Consider the following 21315-nt stretch of genomic DNA (forward strand, 5'->3'; position numbering starts at 1 on the left):
ATTAAATAAGAAATCAACAACCTAAGGAAAACTGGACAATTCATATGTGGAAATTAATACACTTTTAAATAACCCAGGGGTCAAAGAAGTCACAGGGAAATTAGAAATACCTTGAGATGAATGCATACCAAAATTTGTGGGAGGTGTCACAAGCATTGCTAAGAGGGAAATTCATGGCTGCAAACATACATACAATTAAAAAAAAAGATGGATCTCAAATCCCTAATAACCTAACTGTACACTTTAAGGAACTAGAAAAAGAGCAAACAAAACCCAAAGGTAATAGAAGCAAATAATAAAGATTAGAGTGAAGATAAGTAAAACAGCAAATAGAAAAATACAGAAAATGAAACCAAAAGTTGTTTCTTTGAAAAGATCCAACAATATTGACAAATCTTGAACAAGACCCAAAGAAATTTTAAAAATAAAAATAAAAAAGACTCACATTACTCTCAAAACTGAAAGAGAGGAATGCCTGGGTGGCTCAGTCAGTTAGGCATCCAACTCTTAAGTTTCAGCTCAGGTCATGATCTCAAGGTTCAGGAGTTCAAGCCCCACATCAGGCTCTGTGCTGACAGTGTAGAGCCTGCTTGGGATTCTCTCTCTCCCTCTCTCTCTGCTCCTCCCACTCTCTTTCTCTCTCTTCCTCAAAATAAACAAACTTAAAAAACAAATAAAATTTAAAAATACAAACAAAAGTTTGTACCAATCTTACTACCAATCTTGCAGAAATAAAAAAAAACATATAAAACACTATAAACAATTATATACCAACAAAATGAATAACTTAGGTAAGATGACAAAATGGACAAATTCCTAGATACACAATCTACCAAAACTGATTCATAAAGAAAAACTGATTAAGACCTAAGTAGTAAGGAGACTGAATCAGTCATCAAAAATCTCCCAAAATAGAAAAACTCAGGACCAGATGAATTCATTGGTGAATTGTACACTAAACATTTAAAGAATACCAATCTTTCTCAAACTCTTCCAAAAAATAAGGGAACACTTCAAACTCATTCCATTAGGCCAGCGTTATCCTGATGCCAAAGAGACTATAAGAAAACTATAGAACAATATCCCTTATGAATACTGATACAAAAAAACCTCAATAAAATACCACAGCAGCACAGTAAAAGGATTATACACCATGATCAATGAATGGATTTATCCAGGAATGCAAGCATAGTTCAACATACAAAAACCAATCTAGTACACCAAACTACACACAATAAAATGAGTGTGAAATTACCGTGAATTAATGGAAAACCATCTGACCATCTCAACTGATACAAAAAGAATCTGCCAAAAATCAACACACTTTCATTAAAATACTTAATAAATTAGGAACAGAAGGAAACCTACTTAATATCATAAAAGCCAGTTATGGAAAATCCACCCACACTCAACATTATACTCAACAATCAAAAAGACTAACAGACTTTCTCCCTAACATCAAGAACAAGACAGAGGCGCCTGAGTGGCTCAGCTGATTAAGCATCCGACTTTGACTGAGGTCCATGGGTGTCCAGCTCTGTGCTGACAGCTCAGAGCCTGGAGCCTGCTTCAGATTCTGTCTCCCTCTCTCTCTGCCCTTCCCCTGCTCATGAGCGCACACATGCTCTCTCTCAAAAATAAGCACTAAAAACAATTTTAGGAAAAAAAGAACAAGACAAAGATGTCTGCTTTCACTACTTCTATTCAACACAGTAAGTTCTAGCCAGAACTGGACAAGAAAAAGAAATTAAAGGCATTTATGTTGGAAAAGAAGAAATAAAATTATCTCTATTCACAGATGACATGATATTTTATGTAGAAAACTTCTAAGATTCCACATACAATGTTAGAATAAATGAATTCAACAAAGTTACAGCATACAAAATCAGTTACATTTCTTTTTTTTTTAATGTTTATTTTTGAGAGAGCATGAGCAGGGAAGGGGCAGAGAAAGAGGGAGACATAGAATCCAAAGCAGGCTCCAGGCTCTGAGCTGTCAGCACAAAGTCCAACATGGGGCTCGAATACACAAGCCGTGAGATCCCTGAGCCGAAGTCGGACACTCAACTAAATGAGCCCTGGACCCAGGTGCCCCATCGGTTGCATTTCTATACACTAGTAATGAAAAATCCAAAAAGAAAACACATCCAGTCATTTAAAAGGGACTTCCTAATATCTTTCAGATATCTGTTCTATTTGATTCTTCTCTTTATTTTTATTGTTAATTCCTAATCCTGAAAAATTATTTCCTGGTGTATTTTGTAATGTTTTTGTGAACTCACTTCACCTGGAAATTGCTGTTCTCTGAAATCCATTATAGCCTGGATTATGAGAGCTTTCCCCAAGAGTAATTTTACATTTGCTTTTGTCAGACACTCAAGGAATATGGTTAGTTCAGGACAATTATTTTGTTGTTAATTTCTTGACTTTGGGGTTCCTATTCATATGGCAGAAATTTCAAACATACACCAAAATAAAGGTTGTGCCCAGAGTGTCTCAGAGATTTATCCTCCCCTACCCCACACACTCACCCCCTGCCATCAGAGTGGAGTCACAGACTGAGAAACCAGTCACCTTCCATGGCAGTAGGCAGATACTTCTCTTTTGCACTGTTTCATTGAAGGTCCTTTGGGAGTACTGGTTTTACACAGGGGTCGAGGTCCCAGTTCCAACGGTTCAGCCAAGGTTTTATCTCCTGTCCTCAACTACCACTTTGTTTTTACAGTTACCTCTGGCACCTAGGGATTTCTCTAAGAGTTTATTGCAATTTACCTGGAATCTGTATGTGCATGCAATAGGAAAGTTTCCAAGTTATCCTGGATAGATCTGGGTCTCCTCCCTTCTTTCTTAAAACCATTTTTTTTCCCTCTCAGCTTCTGAAAGGTCATATATTCATGGTTTTCTTCCTACCTCACAGGATGCTGTGAGGACTAATACATGATGCAAAACAAATGCTTAGCACAGGGCTAGCACTTTATAAATGGTAGCCATCTACCTATTAAATGATCTCATGGACACTTTTTTCATAAAGCACCTATTAACATTTTAGAGGAATCTTAATGTTCCAGAATATAAAATCTGAGAAACACTCACTTACAGATTATACTTTCTGAGACCTCAGTCTCTCTGATTTTATCCCTCCCACCTCCAATAATTTAAGGACAACCTCAAAGAGAAAAACATCAAAACAATACTTAAAAAATAAGTCCCTAGAGGCACCTGGGTGGCTCAGTCCATTAATCATCCAACTTCAGCTCAGGTCATGATCTGGTGGTCCATGGGTTCAAGCCCTGCATCAGGCTCTGTGCTAACAGCTCAGAGCCTGAAGCCTGCTTCGGATTCTGTGTCTCCCCCTCTCTCTCTGCCCCTCCCCTGCTTGCGTTGTCTCTCTCTCAAAAATAAACATTAAAAAAATTTTTTTAATAAAAATTTAAAAACTTTTTTAAAAAAGTCCCTAAAAGTCCTGACCTGACTTAACACTGACAAACTTAACCATAGGAAAAACCTAGTACAGGAACACCTTGGTAGCTCAGTGGGTTGAACATTCAACTCTTGATTTTGGCTCAGGTCATGATCCCAGTATCACGGTATCAGGCCCCACATTGGGCTCCACACTGAGCATGGAGCCTGTTTAAGATTCTCTTTCCCTCTCCCTCTGTCTCTCCCCTGCCTGCATGTGTACATGACCTCACATGCGCTCTCTCTTAAAAAAAAAGAAAAACCAGGGCGCCTGGGTGGGTGGCTCAGTCGGTTGAGCATCCAACTTCGGCTCAGGTCATGATCTTCCGTTTCATGAGTTCGAGTCCCACATCAGGCTCTGTGCTGACAGCTCAAAGCCTGGAGCCTGCTTTGGATTCTGTGTCTCCCCCTCTCTCTGCCCCTCCCCTGTGCTTGTGCTGTCTCTCAAAAAAATGAATAAATGTTAAAAAAAAAAAAAGAAAAGAAAGAAAAACCTATTACATAAATAATATTAAAGTGCTCAGTTCTGTAACACGCTTAATATAATGAAGAAAACTACAGTCAAATAATTGTAAATAAAATGTAAAGCTATTTCACTATCTCTGAAAGTACAAATAAGCAACTTTTTTTAAAAAATAGTGGCTAAAATAGAATCAATTTAGTGAAATATCAGAATGTATCACACAAAGAGTAAACAATGTTCAAAAAACTTTTTTCATATACTTACTGTATGTACTGGGTTGCAATGTAAAAACATGTTACTACAGTTCACAAAGTTTAAGAAATACTGCTGTAAAGCAGAGTCTGAACCAGAGCTTTGTAAAACACCAGTAGCCCATCTTTCCAAAAATAATGATCTCTAACTCATTAATTTACAAGTTATAATTGTATTTTAAAGTAAAATATTGGTTCACACCAAAAAATTTGCATAGGATACTTCTGAAGGATAAAGATCATCATGTAATCCAACATTAAGGCCTCACAATCTCAAAGAAGTTTGTAATCTGTGCTCTAGGACACTGGATTCAAGGCTATGTTATTTCCTATCTAACATGTGATTTTGCTTTAATAATTCACTTCTCTCACCAGAAATGAGTTATTATGAAACAAATTTTATTACTCAAAAAAATCCCTCAGTGTTTCTGACATCCAAAGGGTATTTACTTCATTCTAAATATACAATGATGCAACTATAAAGAACCAGAGATGACTTTCCTACAATGACAACCAGGACACTTTTACAAAGCACAGTAAAATCATCTATGGTCTTCTACAAATCTTGCATATACAAATACACTGCTATAAATGCTTCATTTGTCATCTTGGTTTTCAAAAGAATGCATATTAAGGGGCAGCTGGATGGCTCAGCTGGTTAAGTGCCCAACTCTTGCTTTCAGCTCAGGTCAATCTCATGGTTTGTGGGATCGAGCTCGAGCCCCACCCCCACCCCCACTCAGGCTCCGTGCTTACAGCTCGGAGACTGCTTGGGATTCTCTCTCTCCCTCTTCCTCTCTGCCCCTCCCCTGGTCACACACATGCTCTCTCTCTCAAAATAAATAAACATTTAATAAAAAATGCATATTAAAATATTTCTGAGAAGTATATAGATGTTTTTGGTCTCCCACAATCATAACTAATTGGAGATTTTTAAAACTTGTCTGTATACAATGTGCAAATCACAACATTAATTACAATGCTATTCTCTAAGATACCTTATGTGATACAATTGCGTAACAATTTCCTTAAAAGTTAAATGATGGGGAACTTGAGTGGCTCAGTCAGTTAAGTGTCCAACTCTTGATCTGCCTCAGGTCATGATCTCACCATTTGTGAATTCAAGCCCCATGTCAGAGTTGTCAGCACAGAGCCTACTTGGGATTCTCTCTCCCTCTCTCTGCCCCTCCCCGCTTGCACACACACTCTCTCAAAAAAAGAAAAATAAACTTTTAAAGAAGTTAAATGAAAATCTATTTCCAGATCTTTCATTTGGTTTCTACATTTAACTACACTAAGACCTCCAGATTGTTTCAGAACATTAAATTTTAATATCTTTGAGAAAAAGAAAATTATGTGACATACCCAATTCACACTGCAAATTCTTAATGCTGAGAACAAAATATCTGTATTACTTCTAAAAACAGAGCAACAAATTTTTGACATTTGAAGTATACACACACACTCACTATCACAGTCACTATCAAATTACCATTTTCTGGTCTTCATAGTACTTATCCTTATTTGAAATTATCAGTTTATTTGTATGTGCCCTCCCAAATACATTATGTGAAATCTTCCATCTTGCTGACAAAAGTATTATCAACACCCACCATAAGACACAGCACAAAACAGATCTTCAAATATTAACAAAATATTAAATACTACCCCCAAAAAATTAAAAATAATAAATACCACAAGAATAGAATGGGTTTCCTCAAAGTAGAAAAGTCCTTCCTCACTAAGGAAGACAACTCATGAAGAATAAGAGTTTGGATAATATCATAAATCCGTTCTAAAACCATACAATCTTAACCAGGGCGCCTGGATGGCTCAGTCAGTTAAGCATCTGGCTTCGGCTCAGGTCATGATGTCACGGTTCATGGGTTCAAGCCACACGTCAGGCTCTGCTGACAGCTCAGTCTGGAGACTGTTACAGATTCTGTGTCTCCCTCTCCCTCTGCCCCTCCCGGACTTGTGTTCTATCTCTCTCAAAATAAACATTAAAAAAAAAATTTGGGGGGTGCCTGAGTGGCTCAGTCGGTTAAGCGTCCGACTTCGGCTCAGGTCACGATCTCACAGTCCGTGAGTTCGAGCCCCGCGTCGGGCTCTGTGCTGACAGCTCAGAGCCTGGAGCCTGCTTCAGATTCTGTGTCTCCCTCTCTCTCTGATTCTCCCCCATTCATGCTCTGTCTCTCTCTGTCTCAAAAATAAATAAACATACAATTTTAATAATTGTATATTATTACATACAATTTGTATATTGTATACAATATACAAATAATATACAATTGTATATTTTTTTTTTTTTTAATTTTTTTTTTCAACGTTTTTTATTTATTTTTGGGACAGAGAGAGACAGAGCATGAACGGGGGAGGGGCAGAGAGAGAGGGAGACACAGAATCGGAAACAGGCTCCAGGCTCCGAGCCATCAGCCCAGAGCCTGACGCGGGGCTCGAACTCACGGACCGCGAGATCGTGACCTGGCTGAAGTCGGACGCTTAACCGACTGCGCCACCCAGGCGCCCCTACAATTGTATATTATTATATACAATATAATAATTGTATATTATTATATACAATATAATAATTGTATATTATTAAATAATAATTTAATAAACATACAATTAACATACAATCTTAAGACTTAAGATATACTATAGCACCTAAGCAGTAAGTACTCATGAAAACAATTACTCTTATATTTTTATTGATTTCTTATATTTCTATAACATATTATTGTCATAAAAATGTGTAACAATTATCTTAACAAAGACAAATCAAACAGATCAACATTCAATTTAAAAATAAAATGACTTTTCTTTTTAGTAAGTACCTTTTCTTGAAAGACAACAGCAGTTTCCAGCCCTGGCATGATGTCCAATAGAAGTCTGCAAGCTGCAGTGTTCAAAGGGGGCTCTCGGCTTGTCATCACATATGCATTCACCAGCTGTAAAAAAAAAACAGAGGAATACTTTTCATCTGAAATTCAACCCAGGCAAATTAATGAAGTCTAATAAACTCAATACATTCCCATCACTTCCCTAAGAGGTATTTAAGAAGATTATACCTAACAATTACTAATTAAACCCTTAATTATTATAACCCACTGAGCCATGATGGGATCATATATTTCTTCTGCAGCTTTAATGTCAAATCCTCCCAAAAGAACAAATCAGCAACCACAGAAATTAAAGCTCAAAGAATATCAAGAAGGGGGGCCTGGGTGGCTCAGTCAGTCAGTTAAGCATCTGACTCCTGATTTCAAATCAGGTCATGATCTCATGGTCCTGAGATGGAGGCAATGTCAGGCTCCAAGCTGGGTATGGAGCCTGCTTAAGATTCTCCCTCTCTCCCTCACCCTCTGCCACTCCCCCACTTGGGCACATGCGCTCTCTCTCAAAAAAGAGTATCCAGAAGAAATCACTCCCTATTCTTTTTTTAACCCCTATTCTTACATACACTTTTTCAGAAGGATAAAGCAGGGCAAGACAACCAACCCCCTCCAGATTTTGACAATAGTTAATGAAAAACTTGAATTTTGTACTTCTACTATAAATACATTTAATATTATATACAAATTATAAACATATATAAATGCGTTAATAAAACTTCCTTCTAGGGGCACCTGGGTGGCTCAGTCGGTTGAGCGTCCGACTTCAGCTCAGGTCACGATCTCGCGGTCCGCGAGTTCGAGCCCCGCGTCGGGCTCTGGGCTGATGGCTCAGAGCCTGGAGCTTGCTTCCGATTCTGTGTCTCCCTCTCTCTCTGCCCCTCCCCCGTTCATGCTGTGTCTCTCTCTGTCTCAAAAATAAATAAACGTTAAAAAAAAAAATTAAAAAAAAAACTTCCTTCTAGTACTCAAATATTATTGAATTTCTACTACTAAGTGGCACTGTATTCCGTGCTGGGTATACAACAGTGAATAAGATGCAGTCCCACCATCAAAGGGTTCATAATCCAACAGAAGTGACAGTTGGAAAAACAAATATCATGAGTATATGATGCTACAGAAGTCTGTAGGAGGTCACACAACCCCTGCAGAGGAATCAGAGAAAGGCTTAGAGGGGGAGGGATTTCAAGCTAGAATGTAAAGGACAAGTAGGAGTAGCTAAGGAAGAGTGGGGAGGAGAGGCGAGACAAAGGGCAAGAATTTAAAATTAAAAAGAACAAAAGCCAGAAAGATTGGGTTTATAAACCGAGGAATTTAAAATTCATCTTGAGGCCAATGGGAAACCACTAATAGATTACAAGCAAGAGGATGCCATGATCACTTTTTGCATTTTAGAAAAATTTCTGGGCTATAAAGTGAAGAATAGGTTGGAAGAGAACAAGACAAGATGAGAAATCAATTAAGAGGTTATTAGGATCACCAAGAGAGAGATGGTAGTGGCTAAACTAAGGTCTGGCAACAAGGACATAAAGAAATGGAGGGATTTATGAAGTTAAATGAAAAGGAATGATAAGACCTGTAAGTTTAACTGAATAAGGAACTTGGAAAAATAAAGTTGTCTAGCTGGCTAGACAAGGACATCATTACTGAGCTAGAGAACAAGAGAAACAGACTATACAGCACACAATTAGACAGGTGGAATTCAAGGTGCCTGTGGGGAATATCCAAGTGGGGATATCTAGAGGACAGCTCAACATTTCCAGAGAAGCAGAGAAGAGACACTGGTGATCAAGAAATAAATTGGAGTTAATACAATACAGAAAATAATAGTTAATACAGTACAGATAATAATAATAGTACTTACTGAGCCCTCATGTACCAAGTTCTGTGCTAAGCACTTTTTTTTTTTTTTTTTTAGCATATGTGCTGCCGAAGCGAGCACGGCACTTTTCATGACTCATTTCATTCAAAGGTTACAAAAATATTTTAAAAGGGAAGATCATCCCTATTTTATAGATTAGGAAAATAAAGCTTGGAGAAAATGAAGTTTGGAGAGGCTTAAGTTGCCTCAAGATCAAACTGTCAGTGAACAGTGAAGTTCCATTTAAACCCAAAACATGGACCCCAAAGCCCATGCTCTCAAGGATCATGCAATTCGGCCTCCAAAAACAAACCTAACAGCTACAACTTACCGAATAATTACTATCTCAGGCCCTGTGAATGCTATATATATTCCCCCCACCTCATTTATTTCTCAACAGCCCTGAGTTAGAGAAGGTACTTTTGTCTCCCTCCACATGCCCAATGCACACACCACAGTGTCAGTGCAGAATCATGCCTCATACATACATCACTCTGAGTTTTCTATTCAGAAATTCAAGAAAACGTCTATATTCCCAAACTCAAAATCATCTTGCCCTAGGATGAGTACAGATGCCTTGGGAGTCCTTGCCATATTCAAACAATGAAAATACACACCAAAGAGAAAACACCTTGGCCATGACCAGGACTTTGGTAAGAAAGAAATCCATGACGACTCTTAGCTTGTTGAACCAATACCAAACAAACAAACACACAAACAAAATCTACCCACACTATTCCCAACTTTGTCAAGACCTCAAGAGAAAACAAACTATTTACAAACAATAAAGGTATAGCATCCACTGATGATAATCTCTGGAGAAAAGTAAGAAGCAAACCTACTGCATTCATGAAATCATCATTCTTGAAGAGTATTCTCAGCAAGTGGCCCAGCATACACTCTGGATCAGCTCGACCTACCAAAAGAAGAGGGGAGGAACAAACAAAGGAATGAGTAAGTCATCCCAGTCAAGCAACTCAGACCTCTGGAAAGGCACCTGGGTTATTACAAGTACCATTAAAATGCCAGCAAAAATAAACAGAAAGAAAAACTTTCTTGATGAATCAGATTTCATAAGAAACATTCTCTAAAATTAAAAGTGACAATATAAAAACTTGAGACACTGCTCTCTAACTTTCCCATCTCCCAGCACATTGCCTACACAGCCATGCCAAACTAAATAAATGTGCAGTAGACCCAGACCAGCATTACTAAGAGTACACAAGGTCTAAAAAAGAATCATAAAGGAGCCTAAGAGAAAGAAAACCCCTGATTTCCCAGCCAGATTTAGGTAGGAAGCACTTCTTTTGATGGGTGGCCTGGAGGAGGTAAGACTCCAAATCTAATCTCTTTTTCAACTATATACCAAGAGTAGCAGAAATGCATCCTCAAACCTGTAATGATATTCCAGGTTGTAGGGGTAGGCACAGGAAGGGAATCCCACTAAGTAATACCAACTCTAAAGATATGATAAGTTTGGCCATCTTAACTTCTCAGCTCCTGGGGAAAGAAAGGCCAGGAACCTAGAATCTACTCAATACAGGTAAAAGAAGTAATGATTGGTAGAATTATTGGTTTTTAAAACAGATACCATCTATTTTAATTTTCCTTTAAGATCATTAGAGTGGCAAATTTAGTCAAACTCAAAATACAATTTAGGATAAAGAGAAGATGTGAGCCACTGCTATGAAGTTTCTACCAAGCTATAATCAGTATTCCAAGGTAAACCACAAAAAGAAAAGTTACAGAATGGTATCATAAAAACTAGATGAAGACCTCAGATTACCTTTCTCTCTTAATAAATGACAAAACTGGCATCCTCATTTTTATTAATAGAAATTATACCTAATAACATAAGAGGTAGGGGGGAAAAAAACGGTCTTTAAAATTTTCTCCTGAAAAGCGTATCAATCATCATTCTGTCTCTCCCTTCTTCATACCATTTCATCCTTTCCAAGGCCTTTCCAAGGTCACTAAGCATGATCATCTCTCTTTTAATTCTTTTCATAACCCCATAAGTTAACTTAGTTTCTTCTCTCACATTCACATTTATACTTATGCTCTGATTGCCTCACTGAAGATAAGAGTTAAATAGGTGAATAGTTCTCCAAAGTCACAAGTGAGGATGTCTAGGACAAGAGCAACAGGTAACATCACATAAATAACTAGACACTCAATTTGAAATGCCTAGCTTACTTATATTTGAGAACAAAAGTCTAGGAAATAGAAATAAACCCTGTACCATTCAGGTATATATACAATGTTCTTATTTTTACAAGTCCCACTCATTCTCATCTCTCTCCGCACATACAGTATCTCTTTTTTCCACAAAGGACTGCTTCTCACTTCACACAGAGAAAGTTTGATTTAAGCTTTCCCACTGGTACTCTTAGAGAAGACATAAAATGGCAAAGTCTCAAGTCTCATATAGTTCTGTATCATACCAAATTCTATGCCAAAGCAGACTGGATTGTCATGGTTCTAATTAGCCCAAAATAAAACCAAATTAACATGAAATGGCATACTTCAGCTGCTGAGATACTAAAGCAGACATCAAGAACCCTATTTATTATTCAAGGTTCCAAGTATCCGTTTCATAACTAAAAGGAAGGCACTGAATGTATTCAACTACATTTCCTCAGAGTAAAAGGGTAATTATCCCTTTTATTTCTTCAAAGAATCCAAGTTCATAACTGTTTCAAACTTGTTTGAAAAATTAAAGCACAGAGAATAATCTCTTCTGTGTTAAAAGTCAGAAAGGGAGAACATTTTCCTCTTTTTAAGTAATCCTATCAATGGAGTCAATAAGGTACACCTACATAATTTAGCTCCTTAGTTATCCTCTATTTGATATGTAAATATTACAAAAATTTCAATTTTTCTAGAAATTTATTTTTCCTTACTACCTCACCTTGAACAATATTTTAACAATTAGATGGTCTTAAAACTTAGCATGAAAGATGCTATTTCAATTTTCCTATTAAGCTATCTTCTTTTGTAAGAAAATTAGAACCAGGCTTAAGAGAACACAGGTCTCACCAGGATGTCGGTCATCAAATGGGTCTGGATCCCCCTTACGATATTCTTCAGTTTCTTTTTCAATCAATTCAGACATCCTAGCACAAAGGGAAGACAGGGTCAACTCTAGACAAGCATACAAAAAAAAAATGTACTACCACCTACTATAGTCAATTCAACAAAGTGTAAAATAAAAGTAAAAAGTGAGAAAAAAGATATTTTCCTAATGAACACAGAGATCTAAATAAAACAATGAACACTCCCAAACTCATTCTTCTCTCCACTTTCCTGTCTCAAAAAATTGGACTACCATCCCCTCAAGGAGCCAAAAACCTAGGAGTCATCGTTAAAACCTTCCCTTTCTCCTCACTCCCACAACAATTCTTTTTGGCACTACCTACACAGGTATCTCCTGACTTCATTTTTTTTTTTTTAAGTTTTGTTTATTTTGAGACAGAAAGAGCGCAAGCAGGGGAGGGGCAGAGAGAATCCCAAGTAAGTTCCGCGCTGTCAGCATGGAGCCTGACACAGAGCTCAAACTCAAGAACCATGAGATCATGACCTGAGCCAAAATCAAGAGTCAGGCACTTAACCAACTGAGCCACCCAGCGACCCTCAATCATTTCTTTAAATCTTGACCATTCCTATCCCTGCCCAGAACACCATCATCAAATGCCTGAACCACCTGCGACAGCCTTTTCTCCAAACTTCTTGCTTCAATGTTTGACAATTCATTCTCCAACTTCCAGCAACTTACCACAATAACTTCAATTAAATCCAAGTATGACCATGGCTTATACTAACCCAGCCTCTGTTGGCATCTCTGACTTCTACTCTCCATTCCAGTTTAATAAGCTTCAGTCACATGGTCTTCTCTGCTCTTCAGAGAGTTCACAATTGTTTCAGGGCCCTAAGTGCTGTTACTTCAGCTTGTGACATTTTCCCCCCACCCCCACTCCTAAGCTCCCACCCATATCCCAAGCAATCACTCATCTGCTTTCTATCATCACAGATTAGTTTTGCCTGTACTAGAATTTAATATAAATGGAATTGTTTACACTATTTTTATGACTGGCTTCTTTAGCTCAGCATATTTTGCGTGATCCACGTTATTTGTTACATGTATCATTAGTCTTTTTTTATTCATGCCTTCTTTTTGAAATAAGAAAAATCACATTTTGAATACTCTAAGACTGATATTTTAACCTATTATAATGACAATCAAATACAAGGTTTTCACACTCTCCAGTATCTGTCATGCTCTGTCCTAACTCAAACTCTCCTATATGCTTTATGTCTACAAAACCATACTTCCTAGTCTTAAAAGTTAAGCAACCTGCAAAAACTCTTGCCCATTCTGGTATATTTTTCCCCAGTAAGTCTCGAAAGTATTTCTACTTTTTCTACCCTTCCCTTTAAACTCTGAGAATTATCTTTGCCACAAAGGGCTGTGACATAAAATGTTTAGAATTACATACCGTAAGATCTACTAGTATCTTCAGTTGAAACTAAGCAATACAGCACAGAAATTAAAAACATGGATTCTGGAGCCAGATGGCTAAGGTTCAAATCATACCTTTTCCACTGTGTGTGACTTTGATCAAGTTATTTAACCTTTCTGTGCCTCATCCGTAAGATGAGGGGAATAGTCCCTACCTTAGAGAGTTTCCTTGAGGTTTAAGGTAATATATGTACTCTGCTTTGAACAAAACCTTACACGTGAGAGCTAGTTAAGTGTGGTTACAATGAAAACTAAGAATCAAAAAAAAAACAAACAGAAAAACAATTTAAGGTAGATTTGACTGGGATGGGGCAGGAAGGAGTCTTATGGAGGTAGTACTCAAGTTCTTTAATGTGATATAGATGATAGTTTTGCAAGTAAAGAATCCATCAAGCAGAGTACTGTACAGTACATGTCTCAATGATATGAAAAAACAAACCGTAGAACTTGGGTAACGCTCACATAGCTTGGCCCAATTCCAGTCTCTTTTCACAGAATCAAGTCAAAGATTTGACTATAATAAATAAAAAAACATAAATAGTAAATAAAAAGTCTAAGATAAAAAAACATATTTTTCTTAGGAAAATTGCCAGAAAAGTAGTGAAAGTTGTGGCAAATAAAAGAAGAGGCAAGCCTGAAATTCATTTGCTGTTCATGGAATATACCAAAACACCCAAAACATGCAGTCAGTTGAGGTGGGGGTAAAGAAGAGACCACAGACATGTGAAAGAACTTCAGGAAATATCCAGTGAACTACCACACCCACAATTTGGATGACGGTAATTGCCCATTTCAAAAATACTGGACTTTTAACACATCCTACTAGCTCTTAAACCTGTCTAACGTTGCATATCCTTAAAGATCTTGCTCCATGTAACTTTATTTTCCACTCCTACCTTATATTCGCCCTTCACTATGATAGAGGGCCCTTTCCTCACTGCCACAAAAACATGCCCCACACCTTTTGGGATGAGCACTGGGTGTTATATGGAAACCAATTTGACAATAAACTTCATATATTGGAAAAATAAATAAATAAATAAATAAATAAATAAATAAAAATTTAAAAAGAAAATGCCCCAGTTCCTTCTCCCCTCGATGCTTTTTCTAGTCACATTTTTCACTTTTCCTAGAAAACCTTCTTTCTCTGCTTCTCATCAAGCTATATCCATCATCTTTCAATTCCCTATTCCAAAAAACCTTTACCACAGGAATTAGGAGTTAAAACCCAAAATTCTAAGCTTAGGTCTCCACTGTCTGGCTGTCTTTTGCAAGCAGCTCCAAGGAAGGGTGCCATTTAACAATGCAGCTCTAAGTGATACTTTTAGTGACAAATGAGGAAACTGAGGTTCAGGGAAGTGTCTGACAGTTGCAACACACAAAAGGTCCTCAAATATTTGCTGAGTGAATAAAAGAAACTGACTCATTAACATTCTTTCCATACTCATAACCATTGCAATATTAAGGAACCATACTGCCCAATTTAACACTTCATTAGATATTAATTTGTACTACTACTCATTGTTTTGTATCTGCTAGTTGCCCCCCAGATGGTGAGCTCCTTGAAGACAGAGCCCCTCTAGGCTTTGCACTACTGAATATCACAGCACAGTGACTACGTAGAGGGTCAAATATGATCATGAATGTGAAATATTCTTCAAAATAAAACATTGAGTATCTTTAGTATATGTACTCAATAAATACTTTTTCCAATTAGGTGAAACTACCACTAACATTATTATCCCTATTTATGACTCTCTTCTTTTAGTTTCAGCAATAGTTCATATTTTAACTGCACAATACTTAGACTCTTTAATTCACTGTGGCTGCATTTCAAGTATCTTGTGATGAGTAGTTCTTAATCTCCAATGTCTCTACAAATTAAAATCCACTTTCCACCAGTCAGCAATAATCCTGTTCCTAAAAAAAAAATAAACTGCACTTTTCACATGTTCCCCATGTATCAACAGCAACAAAGCATTTATCCCTATTTAAACTTTCAAAAGATCATAGTTCTTTTTATTCCTATAGAATACATCATTGCATAAACAAAAGGCTTTTTTCTCTGCTGTATCAAAGATTAGATGTTAAAGATCCCCATGTTCCAGTGACCTCCTCTTTAGAAAAACCATGGGCATCCCTCTCCAGCCTGTATTTTTCATTCTCCTGTTTAATACAATCATTTAGTAAAATTATGTCCCACATAGTTACTATGTACCAGGCATGCAAATGTCATTGTCCAAGAAGACACCAATAAAAAAGGTGTAGTACCTGTCTTTAAAAAAATTACAATTTAGTAAAGTGATACATGAAAAAAAAAAAAAAAGAATTATAGTACAATGTGATTAGAGTTAAAATGAGGGGAATTATACCACATTTTATATGTGTGTGTATATGTGCATATACATGCATACATATATATGAATGACAGAAGTATTAAAAAAGAAAAAAAGGAGTGCCCAAACTTACCTGGGAATGTCAAAGTCAGAGAAGGTTTTACAGACATGATTCTCAAAACTGATTTTTTTGCCAGGCAGACAGACATACCAAAGAAAGGCATTTCAGGCTAAAGGAACACAGACATTAGAAAATACCATACTATTCCTTACTGAAAGAGACTAATACTATGAGGCAGAAAAGGGAAGCGGGGGCCAAATCATAAATGGCTTCCTAGACTACTCTACAAAGTTTATATTTTATTCTGTAGGAAAAATGGAGTCAGAGAAGAATTACAATCAAAGACATAAAAATCAGATTTGTGTTTAGAAAGAGGACTCTTTCAGCCAATAGAAGGATGTATTGGAGGAGGGTAAACTGGATATGGAGAGAAAATTCACACTGCCTAAGAGGCCAATCAAGACATGATCAGTATCTAATGAACAAAGTGGTAAGGGGGAATAGGGAAGAAGAAGAAAAAGCAGAAATCCTGCTTGGGGGCTAAACTGTACTAGAGAGGAATACACTGGGGAGATGGTTTTCAGGTTTTTAGTTTGAAACTATGTACAGCAAGCAGGGAGTACAAAAGCACAAACTGTGAAAGAAGGCGGAGGCAGGATGAATATGATAAGCTCTATTGTAGACATGGTATGTTTCAGGTGTCTGCAAATAGCCAGGTAAAGATGGGTACACCAAGCAGCTGAGAAAAGGGTCTGAAATTTTTAAAAAGAGGAGTCTGAAGCAGAAATAGAGATTTTAAACTGAACCTAGGAATAATGTTTTAAATCATGGACAGGAACAAAACTAGGTAGAATATTCAGGGTGAAGAGAAAAGAGAACCACTAACAAAACCCTAGGATTGAAACACAGACAAGACAAGAACCTAAGAAAGAGAATAAGAACTAACAGCCTCAAAGGAAAAGTAAGAAATGTAAGAGCTTCAAGAAGTAGTGAGACAAAGATGGATTTAGAATTCACATTCAAGATAAAAATGTTCGCCTACTCTCCAATTTTTCCTTTTTAAATGAATTTTTAAAAATATATAATTGTTTATACCTGGTAAGGATAGGTACCATGTCCTGCCCACTGCCATGTTCCTTTTCCCACTGCTCCAGCAGGGTAGTGAGCTCAGCTTTGGAGTCCACATGCACCGCTACTGTAGTCATGGCTTGGCCTAAGGAATCAAAAATATAAGTAAATAACACATGAACACAGGCAAATAAACTGGACATACTTCCTACAGTGATAAAGGGGGAGAAAAGGGATGAGCGAGCAACAAAAACTTAACTCTGAGACCCCCCCCTCAGATAATTTCATTTGTGGTACAGTGGGAAACCCAGCACTGGGAGCCGGAATACTCTTCAAGTCCTTTCACCCCCTCCCAACCTCGGTTTGCTTAACTGTCAAATGACACAAACTGGATGAAAACTGTGATTCTTACCTTTCTAGGATCAGGAACCCCTTTTGAGAATCAGACAAAAAGCTGGGATCCCTTTCTCTCCTCAAAAATGCATACGTCTACATACCACACATACAAAAATCCCTTGACTTAGATCTCTGAGGACCAAAATTCTGAAGCTACATATTTTGAGAGAGAACGAGAGAGAGAGCACGTGTGCACAAGCAGAGGAGGGTCACACACACACACACAGAGAGAGAGAGAGAGAGAGAGAGAGAGAGAGAGAGAATATCCCAAGCAAACTCCATACTATCAGCACAGACTCCAATGCAGGGCTCAATCTCGTGAACCATGAGATCATGACCTGAGCTGAAATCAAGAGTCAGACACTTAACCGACTAAGCCACCCACCCAGGGTCCCTGAAGCTTTTTTTTTTTTTTTTTTTAATAGAAAATGTAGCAAAAACCACTCCCCAAAATATTTTGCTCTCGTAAATCTTTGGGGGAAAGTTCTATGAAAGATAAATAATATATTCCTGTCAATTCTTAACAAAAGGCCAAGAACTAAAGTGGATCATTACCAACATGAAAGTTGAGGAGCATTATAAACCCATTTATCCTTCAGGCTTCCTAACCTCTCTCACAGCTGATTTCCTAGGAAGAGCATGAGAGGATGGAAAGAAGGAGAGAAGTTGCTAGGTTGAGCGGTCAGTCCACGGATACAGAGGGACAGGGAGCTGAGACAAGCTTTGAAGGAGATGCCATGAGACATCCACATGAGGAAGAGAAGTTTATTTATAAGGGGCTCCAAAAGGGATAAATAAGACTCAAATGTTTAGATGGCTTACAGACCAACTTCTTTGCCAAAGTAGTCTTAAGATCAAACTGTCAGACTTTCCCTGCAAAATTTGTTTTCACAGAAATAGCAACCACTCCATAAAAACACTTTAACACTAGAAAGGGATTACTATCTGATCTAGAATTATTAACTCTTCTAAAGATATCTACCATAAGACCAAAGGAAATACATGTGAAAAATACCACCAACTGTCTAGAATGTAAATATTTGTGGAGCACCTGGCTTGCTCAGTCAGAGGAGCATGCACATCTTGATTTCAGGGTCATGAGTTCAAGCCCCACGTTGGGTGCAGAGATTACTTAAATAAATTAAAAAAAAAAAAAAAAAACTTTAAAAAATAAAATAAAATGTAAATATTCGTGTTTTAATAAAGTAGAGGCACTTCTAACAGTACACTGTGATTCATGTCACCAAAGGAGACTATTTCCAAATAATTTTTTAAAGTCTTCTTTTCTGCAGAGAAGAATCCACATTTTTATTGTTTTAACTTTTTTATTTTTTCTTGAGAGAGAGCATGAACGGATGAGGGGCAGAGGAAGGGAGAGAGAGAATCCCAAGCAGGCTCCAGGCTGTGAGCACAGAGCCCAAAATGAGACTTGATCTCACAAACCACAAGATCATGACCTGAGTTCAAGTCAGCTTAACTGCCTGAGTCACCCAGGAACCCCCAAGAATCCACATTTTTAGCCTCTCTAGCCAGAGTCACAAAAAAGGAAATACTGCAGGTGTGACTAATACAGACCTCTGATTTTAACTTGAGAAAACCCAGGTTGTATTTTTCAGTCACCATGGACTATGCATTTTTTAAAATAACTGTATTTGGAATGATTTTAGATTCATAAAAAAATTGCAAAGGTAGTAGAGAGAATTCAAATATACCCCTCATCCAGTTCAGTTTCCCCTAATGCACCATATTAGTTTATAGCAGCACAATATCAAAATTAAGAAACCCAACATTGAGGGGCATGTGAGTGGTTCAACTGGTTAAGCATCAGAGACTCTCAGTTCTATGCATTGGCATATATGTCTATCTTAATGCCAGCAGCACAGTGTTTTAATCACTGTAGCTTTGTAGTAAGTTTTGAAATAAGTGTGAGGGGCACCTGGGTGGTTCCGCTTGTTGAGCATCTGACTCTTGATTTCAGCTCAGGTCATGATCCCAGGTTGTGGTATCGAGCCCCACTTTGGGCTCCACACTAAGCATGGCGACTGCTTAAGATTCTCTCTCTTCCTCTCCCTGGTTCGCGTTGGAAGGAAGGAAGGAAGGAAGGAAGGAAGGAAGGAAGGAAGGAAGGAGAAGGAAGGAAGAAAGAAAGAAAGAAAGAAAGAAAGAAAGAAAGAAAGAAAGAAAAGAGAAAGAAAGACCCAACATTGATACTTTATCATTAAATAAACTCAACTTAATTCAGATTTCACCAGGTTTTCCATCCATGTCCTTTTTCTGTTCCAAGATCTCATCCAGGATACCATGTAGCACTTAGTTGTCATGTCTCCCTAGTGTACTCTGGTCTACAAGAGTTTTTGAGTTGTTTCTTGTTTTTTCAGGACCTTCACAATCTTGAGGAATACTAGCACTAGGAGTTGGGGGGGGGGGGGCGCACAATAATTTAAGCCAATTTTTTTAGACAGTAAAATTTTATGATGAAGATCTAGAAACCGGGCAAAGCAGTAACAGCAAAATTAATCTCTTAAGACACATCCCAAAAGTGTTAAAAAAAAAAGATGGCTTTCCCGGTGAACTCTAATAAACACTTGAAGAAAATTAACATCAATCCTCAAATCCTTTCACAACATAGAAGAGAAAGGACACTTGCTAATCTATTCCATGAAGCCAGCATTACCCTTATGCCAAAACCATATAAAGCCATCACAAGAAAACTACAAATATCTTTCATCAATACAGATGCAAAAACCCTCAACAAAATACTAGCAAGCTGAACACAGCAACATGTTAACAGAATTACAGATCATGACCATGTGGGATTTATCCTAGGAATGCAAAAGTGGTTCAACATACAAAAATCAATGTAATATATTAATAGGATGAAAAAAAAGAACGCATGCTCATCTCATTAACAGAGAAAAAAAAATCTGATAAAATCCATTACCCTTTTGTGAAAAAAGAAAAAGTAAACAAACTCAAACTGGGAACAGAAAAGAACTTCCTCAACATGGTAAAGGGTATTTAAAAAACCCACAGAAGGGCACCTGGGTGGCTCAGTCAGTTAAGCATTCGACTCTTGATTTCAGCTCAGGTCATGATCTCATGGTTCGTGAGTTTGAACTCCATGTCTGGCTCTGCGTGGACAGGGATTCTTGAGATTCTCACTGTCTCTCCCTCTCTTTCTCTGCCCCTCCCCCACTCACACTCTCCCTCAAAATAAATAAACTTAAAAAAAAAAAAAAAAACCCACAGGTAACATTACACTCAATGGTGAGAATGAAAGCTTTCTCCCTAAAAATCACAAAAAAAGACAAGGATGCCTGCTTTCACACTTATATTAAACACTGTACTGGAGTTCTAGCCAGAGCAATTAAATAAGAAAAAGAAAGAAAAAGCATCCAAGTTGGAAAAGAAGTAAAACTATCCTTACTCACAGGTAACATAATCTATATATAGAAAATCCTAGAGAATTCACAAAAAAAACGCTAATTAACAAATTTTAGGAACGTTACAGAGTACAAGATCAACACAAAGAATCAGTTGTACTGCTACATGCCAGCAACAAACAATCCAAATATGAAATTTAGAAAATAATTTTGGGGCACCTAGGTTGACTCAGCTGAGCATCTGACACTTCATTTCAGTCATTTCAGTCAGGTCATGATCCCAGAGTCGTGGAATAGAGCCAAATTCCCTCTTGGGGCACCTGGGTGGCTCAGTCAGTTAAGCATCTGATTTCAGCTCAGGTCATGATATTGTGACTCATGAGTTAGAGCCCTACATCGGGCTCTCTGCTGTTAGCATGGAGCCCGCTTTGGGATCCTCTGTCCCACTCTCTCTGCCCTCCCCCACTTGCTTTCTTTCTCTCAAAAATGAATAAACATTTTTTAAGTTTCATTTATAATAGCACCAAAAATAACAAAATATTAAGGAGTAAGTTTAACTCCAAAAAGCACAAGATTTATACACTGAAAACTACAACATATTGCTGGAATAAATTAGAGAAGACT

The 21315-nt window shown here is 37.6% G+C and overlaps 1 protein-coding gene across 16 annotated transcripts in view; it reads right to left on the reverse strand.

The window, feature by feature from the left end:
* The window catches only part of DCAF1 (DDB1 and CUL4 associated factor 1), a 90110-nt gene that overhangs the window by 55561 nt on the left and 13234 nt on the right, over nt 1-21315 (reverse strand). For 12 of the 16 annotated variants that reach the window (XR_006199859.1, XR_006199858.1, XR_006199857.1 and 9 more), the window contains exons 2-5: nt 16940-17057; nt 11968-12044; nt 9771-9844; nt 7011-7124 (exon numbers count right to left, since the gene is read on the reverse strand). Coding sequence is in view for 11 of the 16 variants with exons in the window: in XM_042929511.1 (XP_042785445.1) it covers nt 7011-7124; nt 9771-9844; nt 11968-12044; nt 16940-17049 (375 nt within the window). In the remaining 5 variants the exon portion in view is untranslated. Of the gene's footprint in view, nt 1-7010; nt 7125-9770; nt 9845-11967; nt 12045-16939; nt 17058-21315 lie in introns of those variants that run through there. The other 4 variants (XM_042929507.1, XM_042929508.1, XM_042929510.1 and 1 more) reach the window with 3 other exon arrangements.

Source organism: Panthera leo, chromosome A2 (assembly GCF_018350215.1).
Source record: "Panthera leo isolate Ple1 chromosome A2, P.leo_Ple1_pat1.1, whole genome shotgun sequence".
NCBI lineage: Eukaryota > Metazoa > Chordata > Mammalia > Carnivora > Felidae > Panthera > Panthera leo.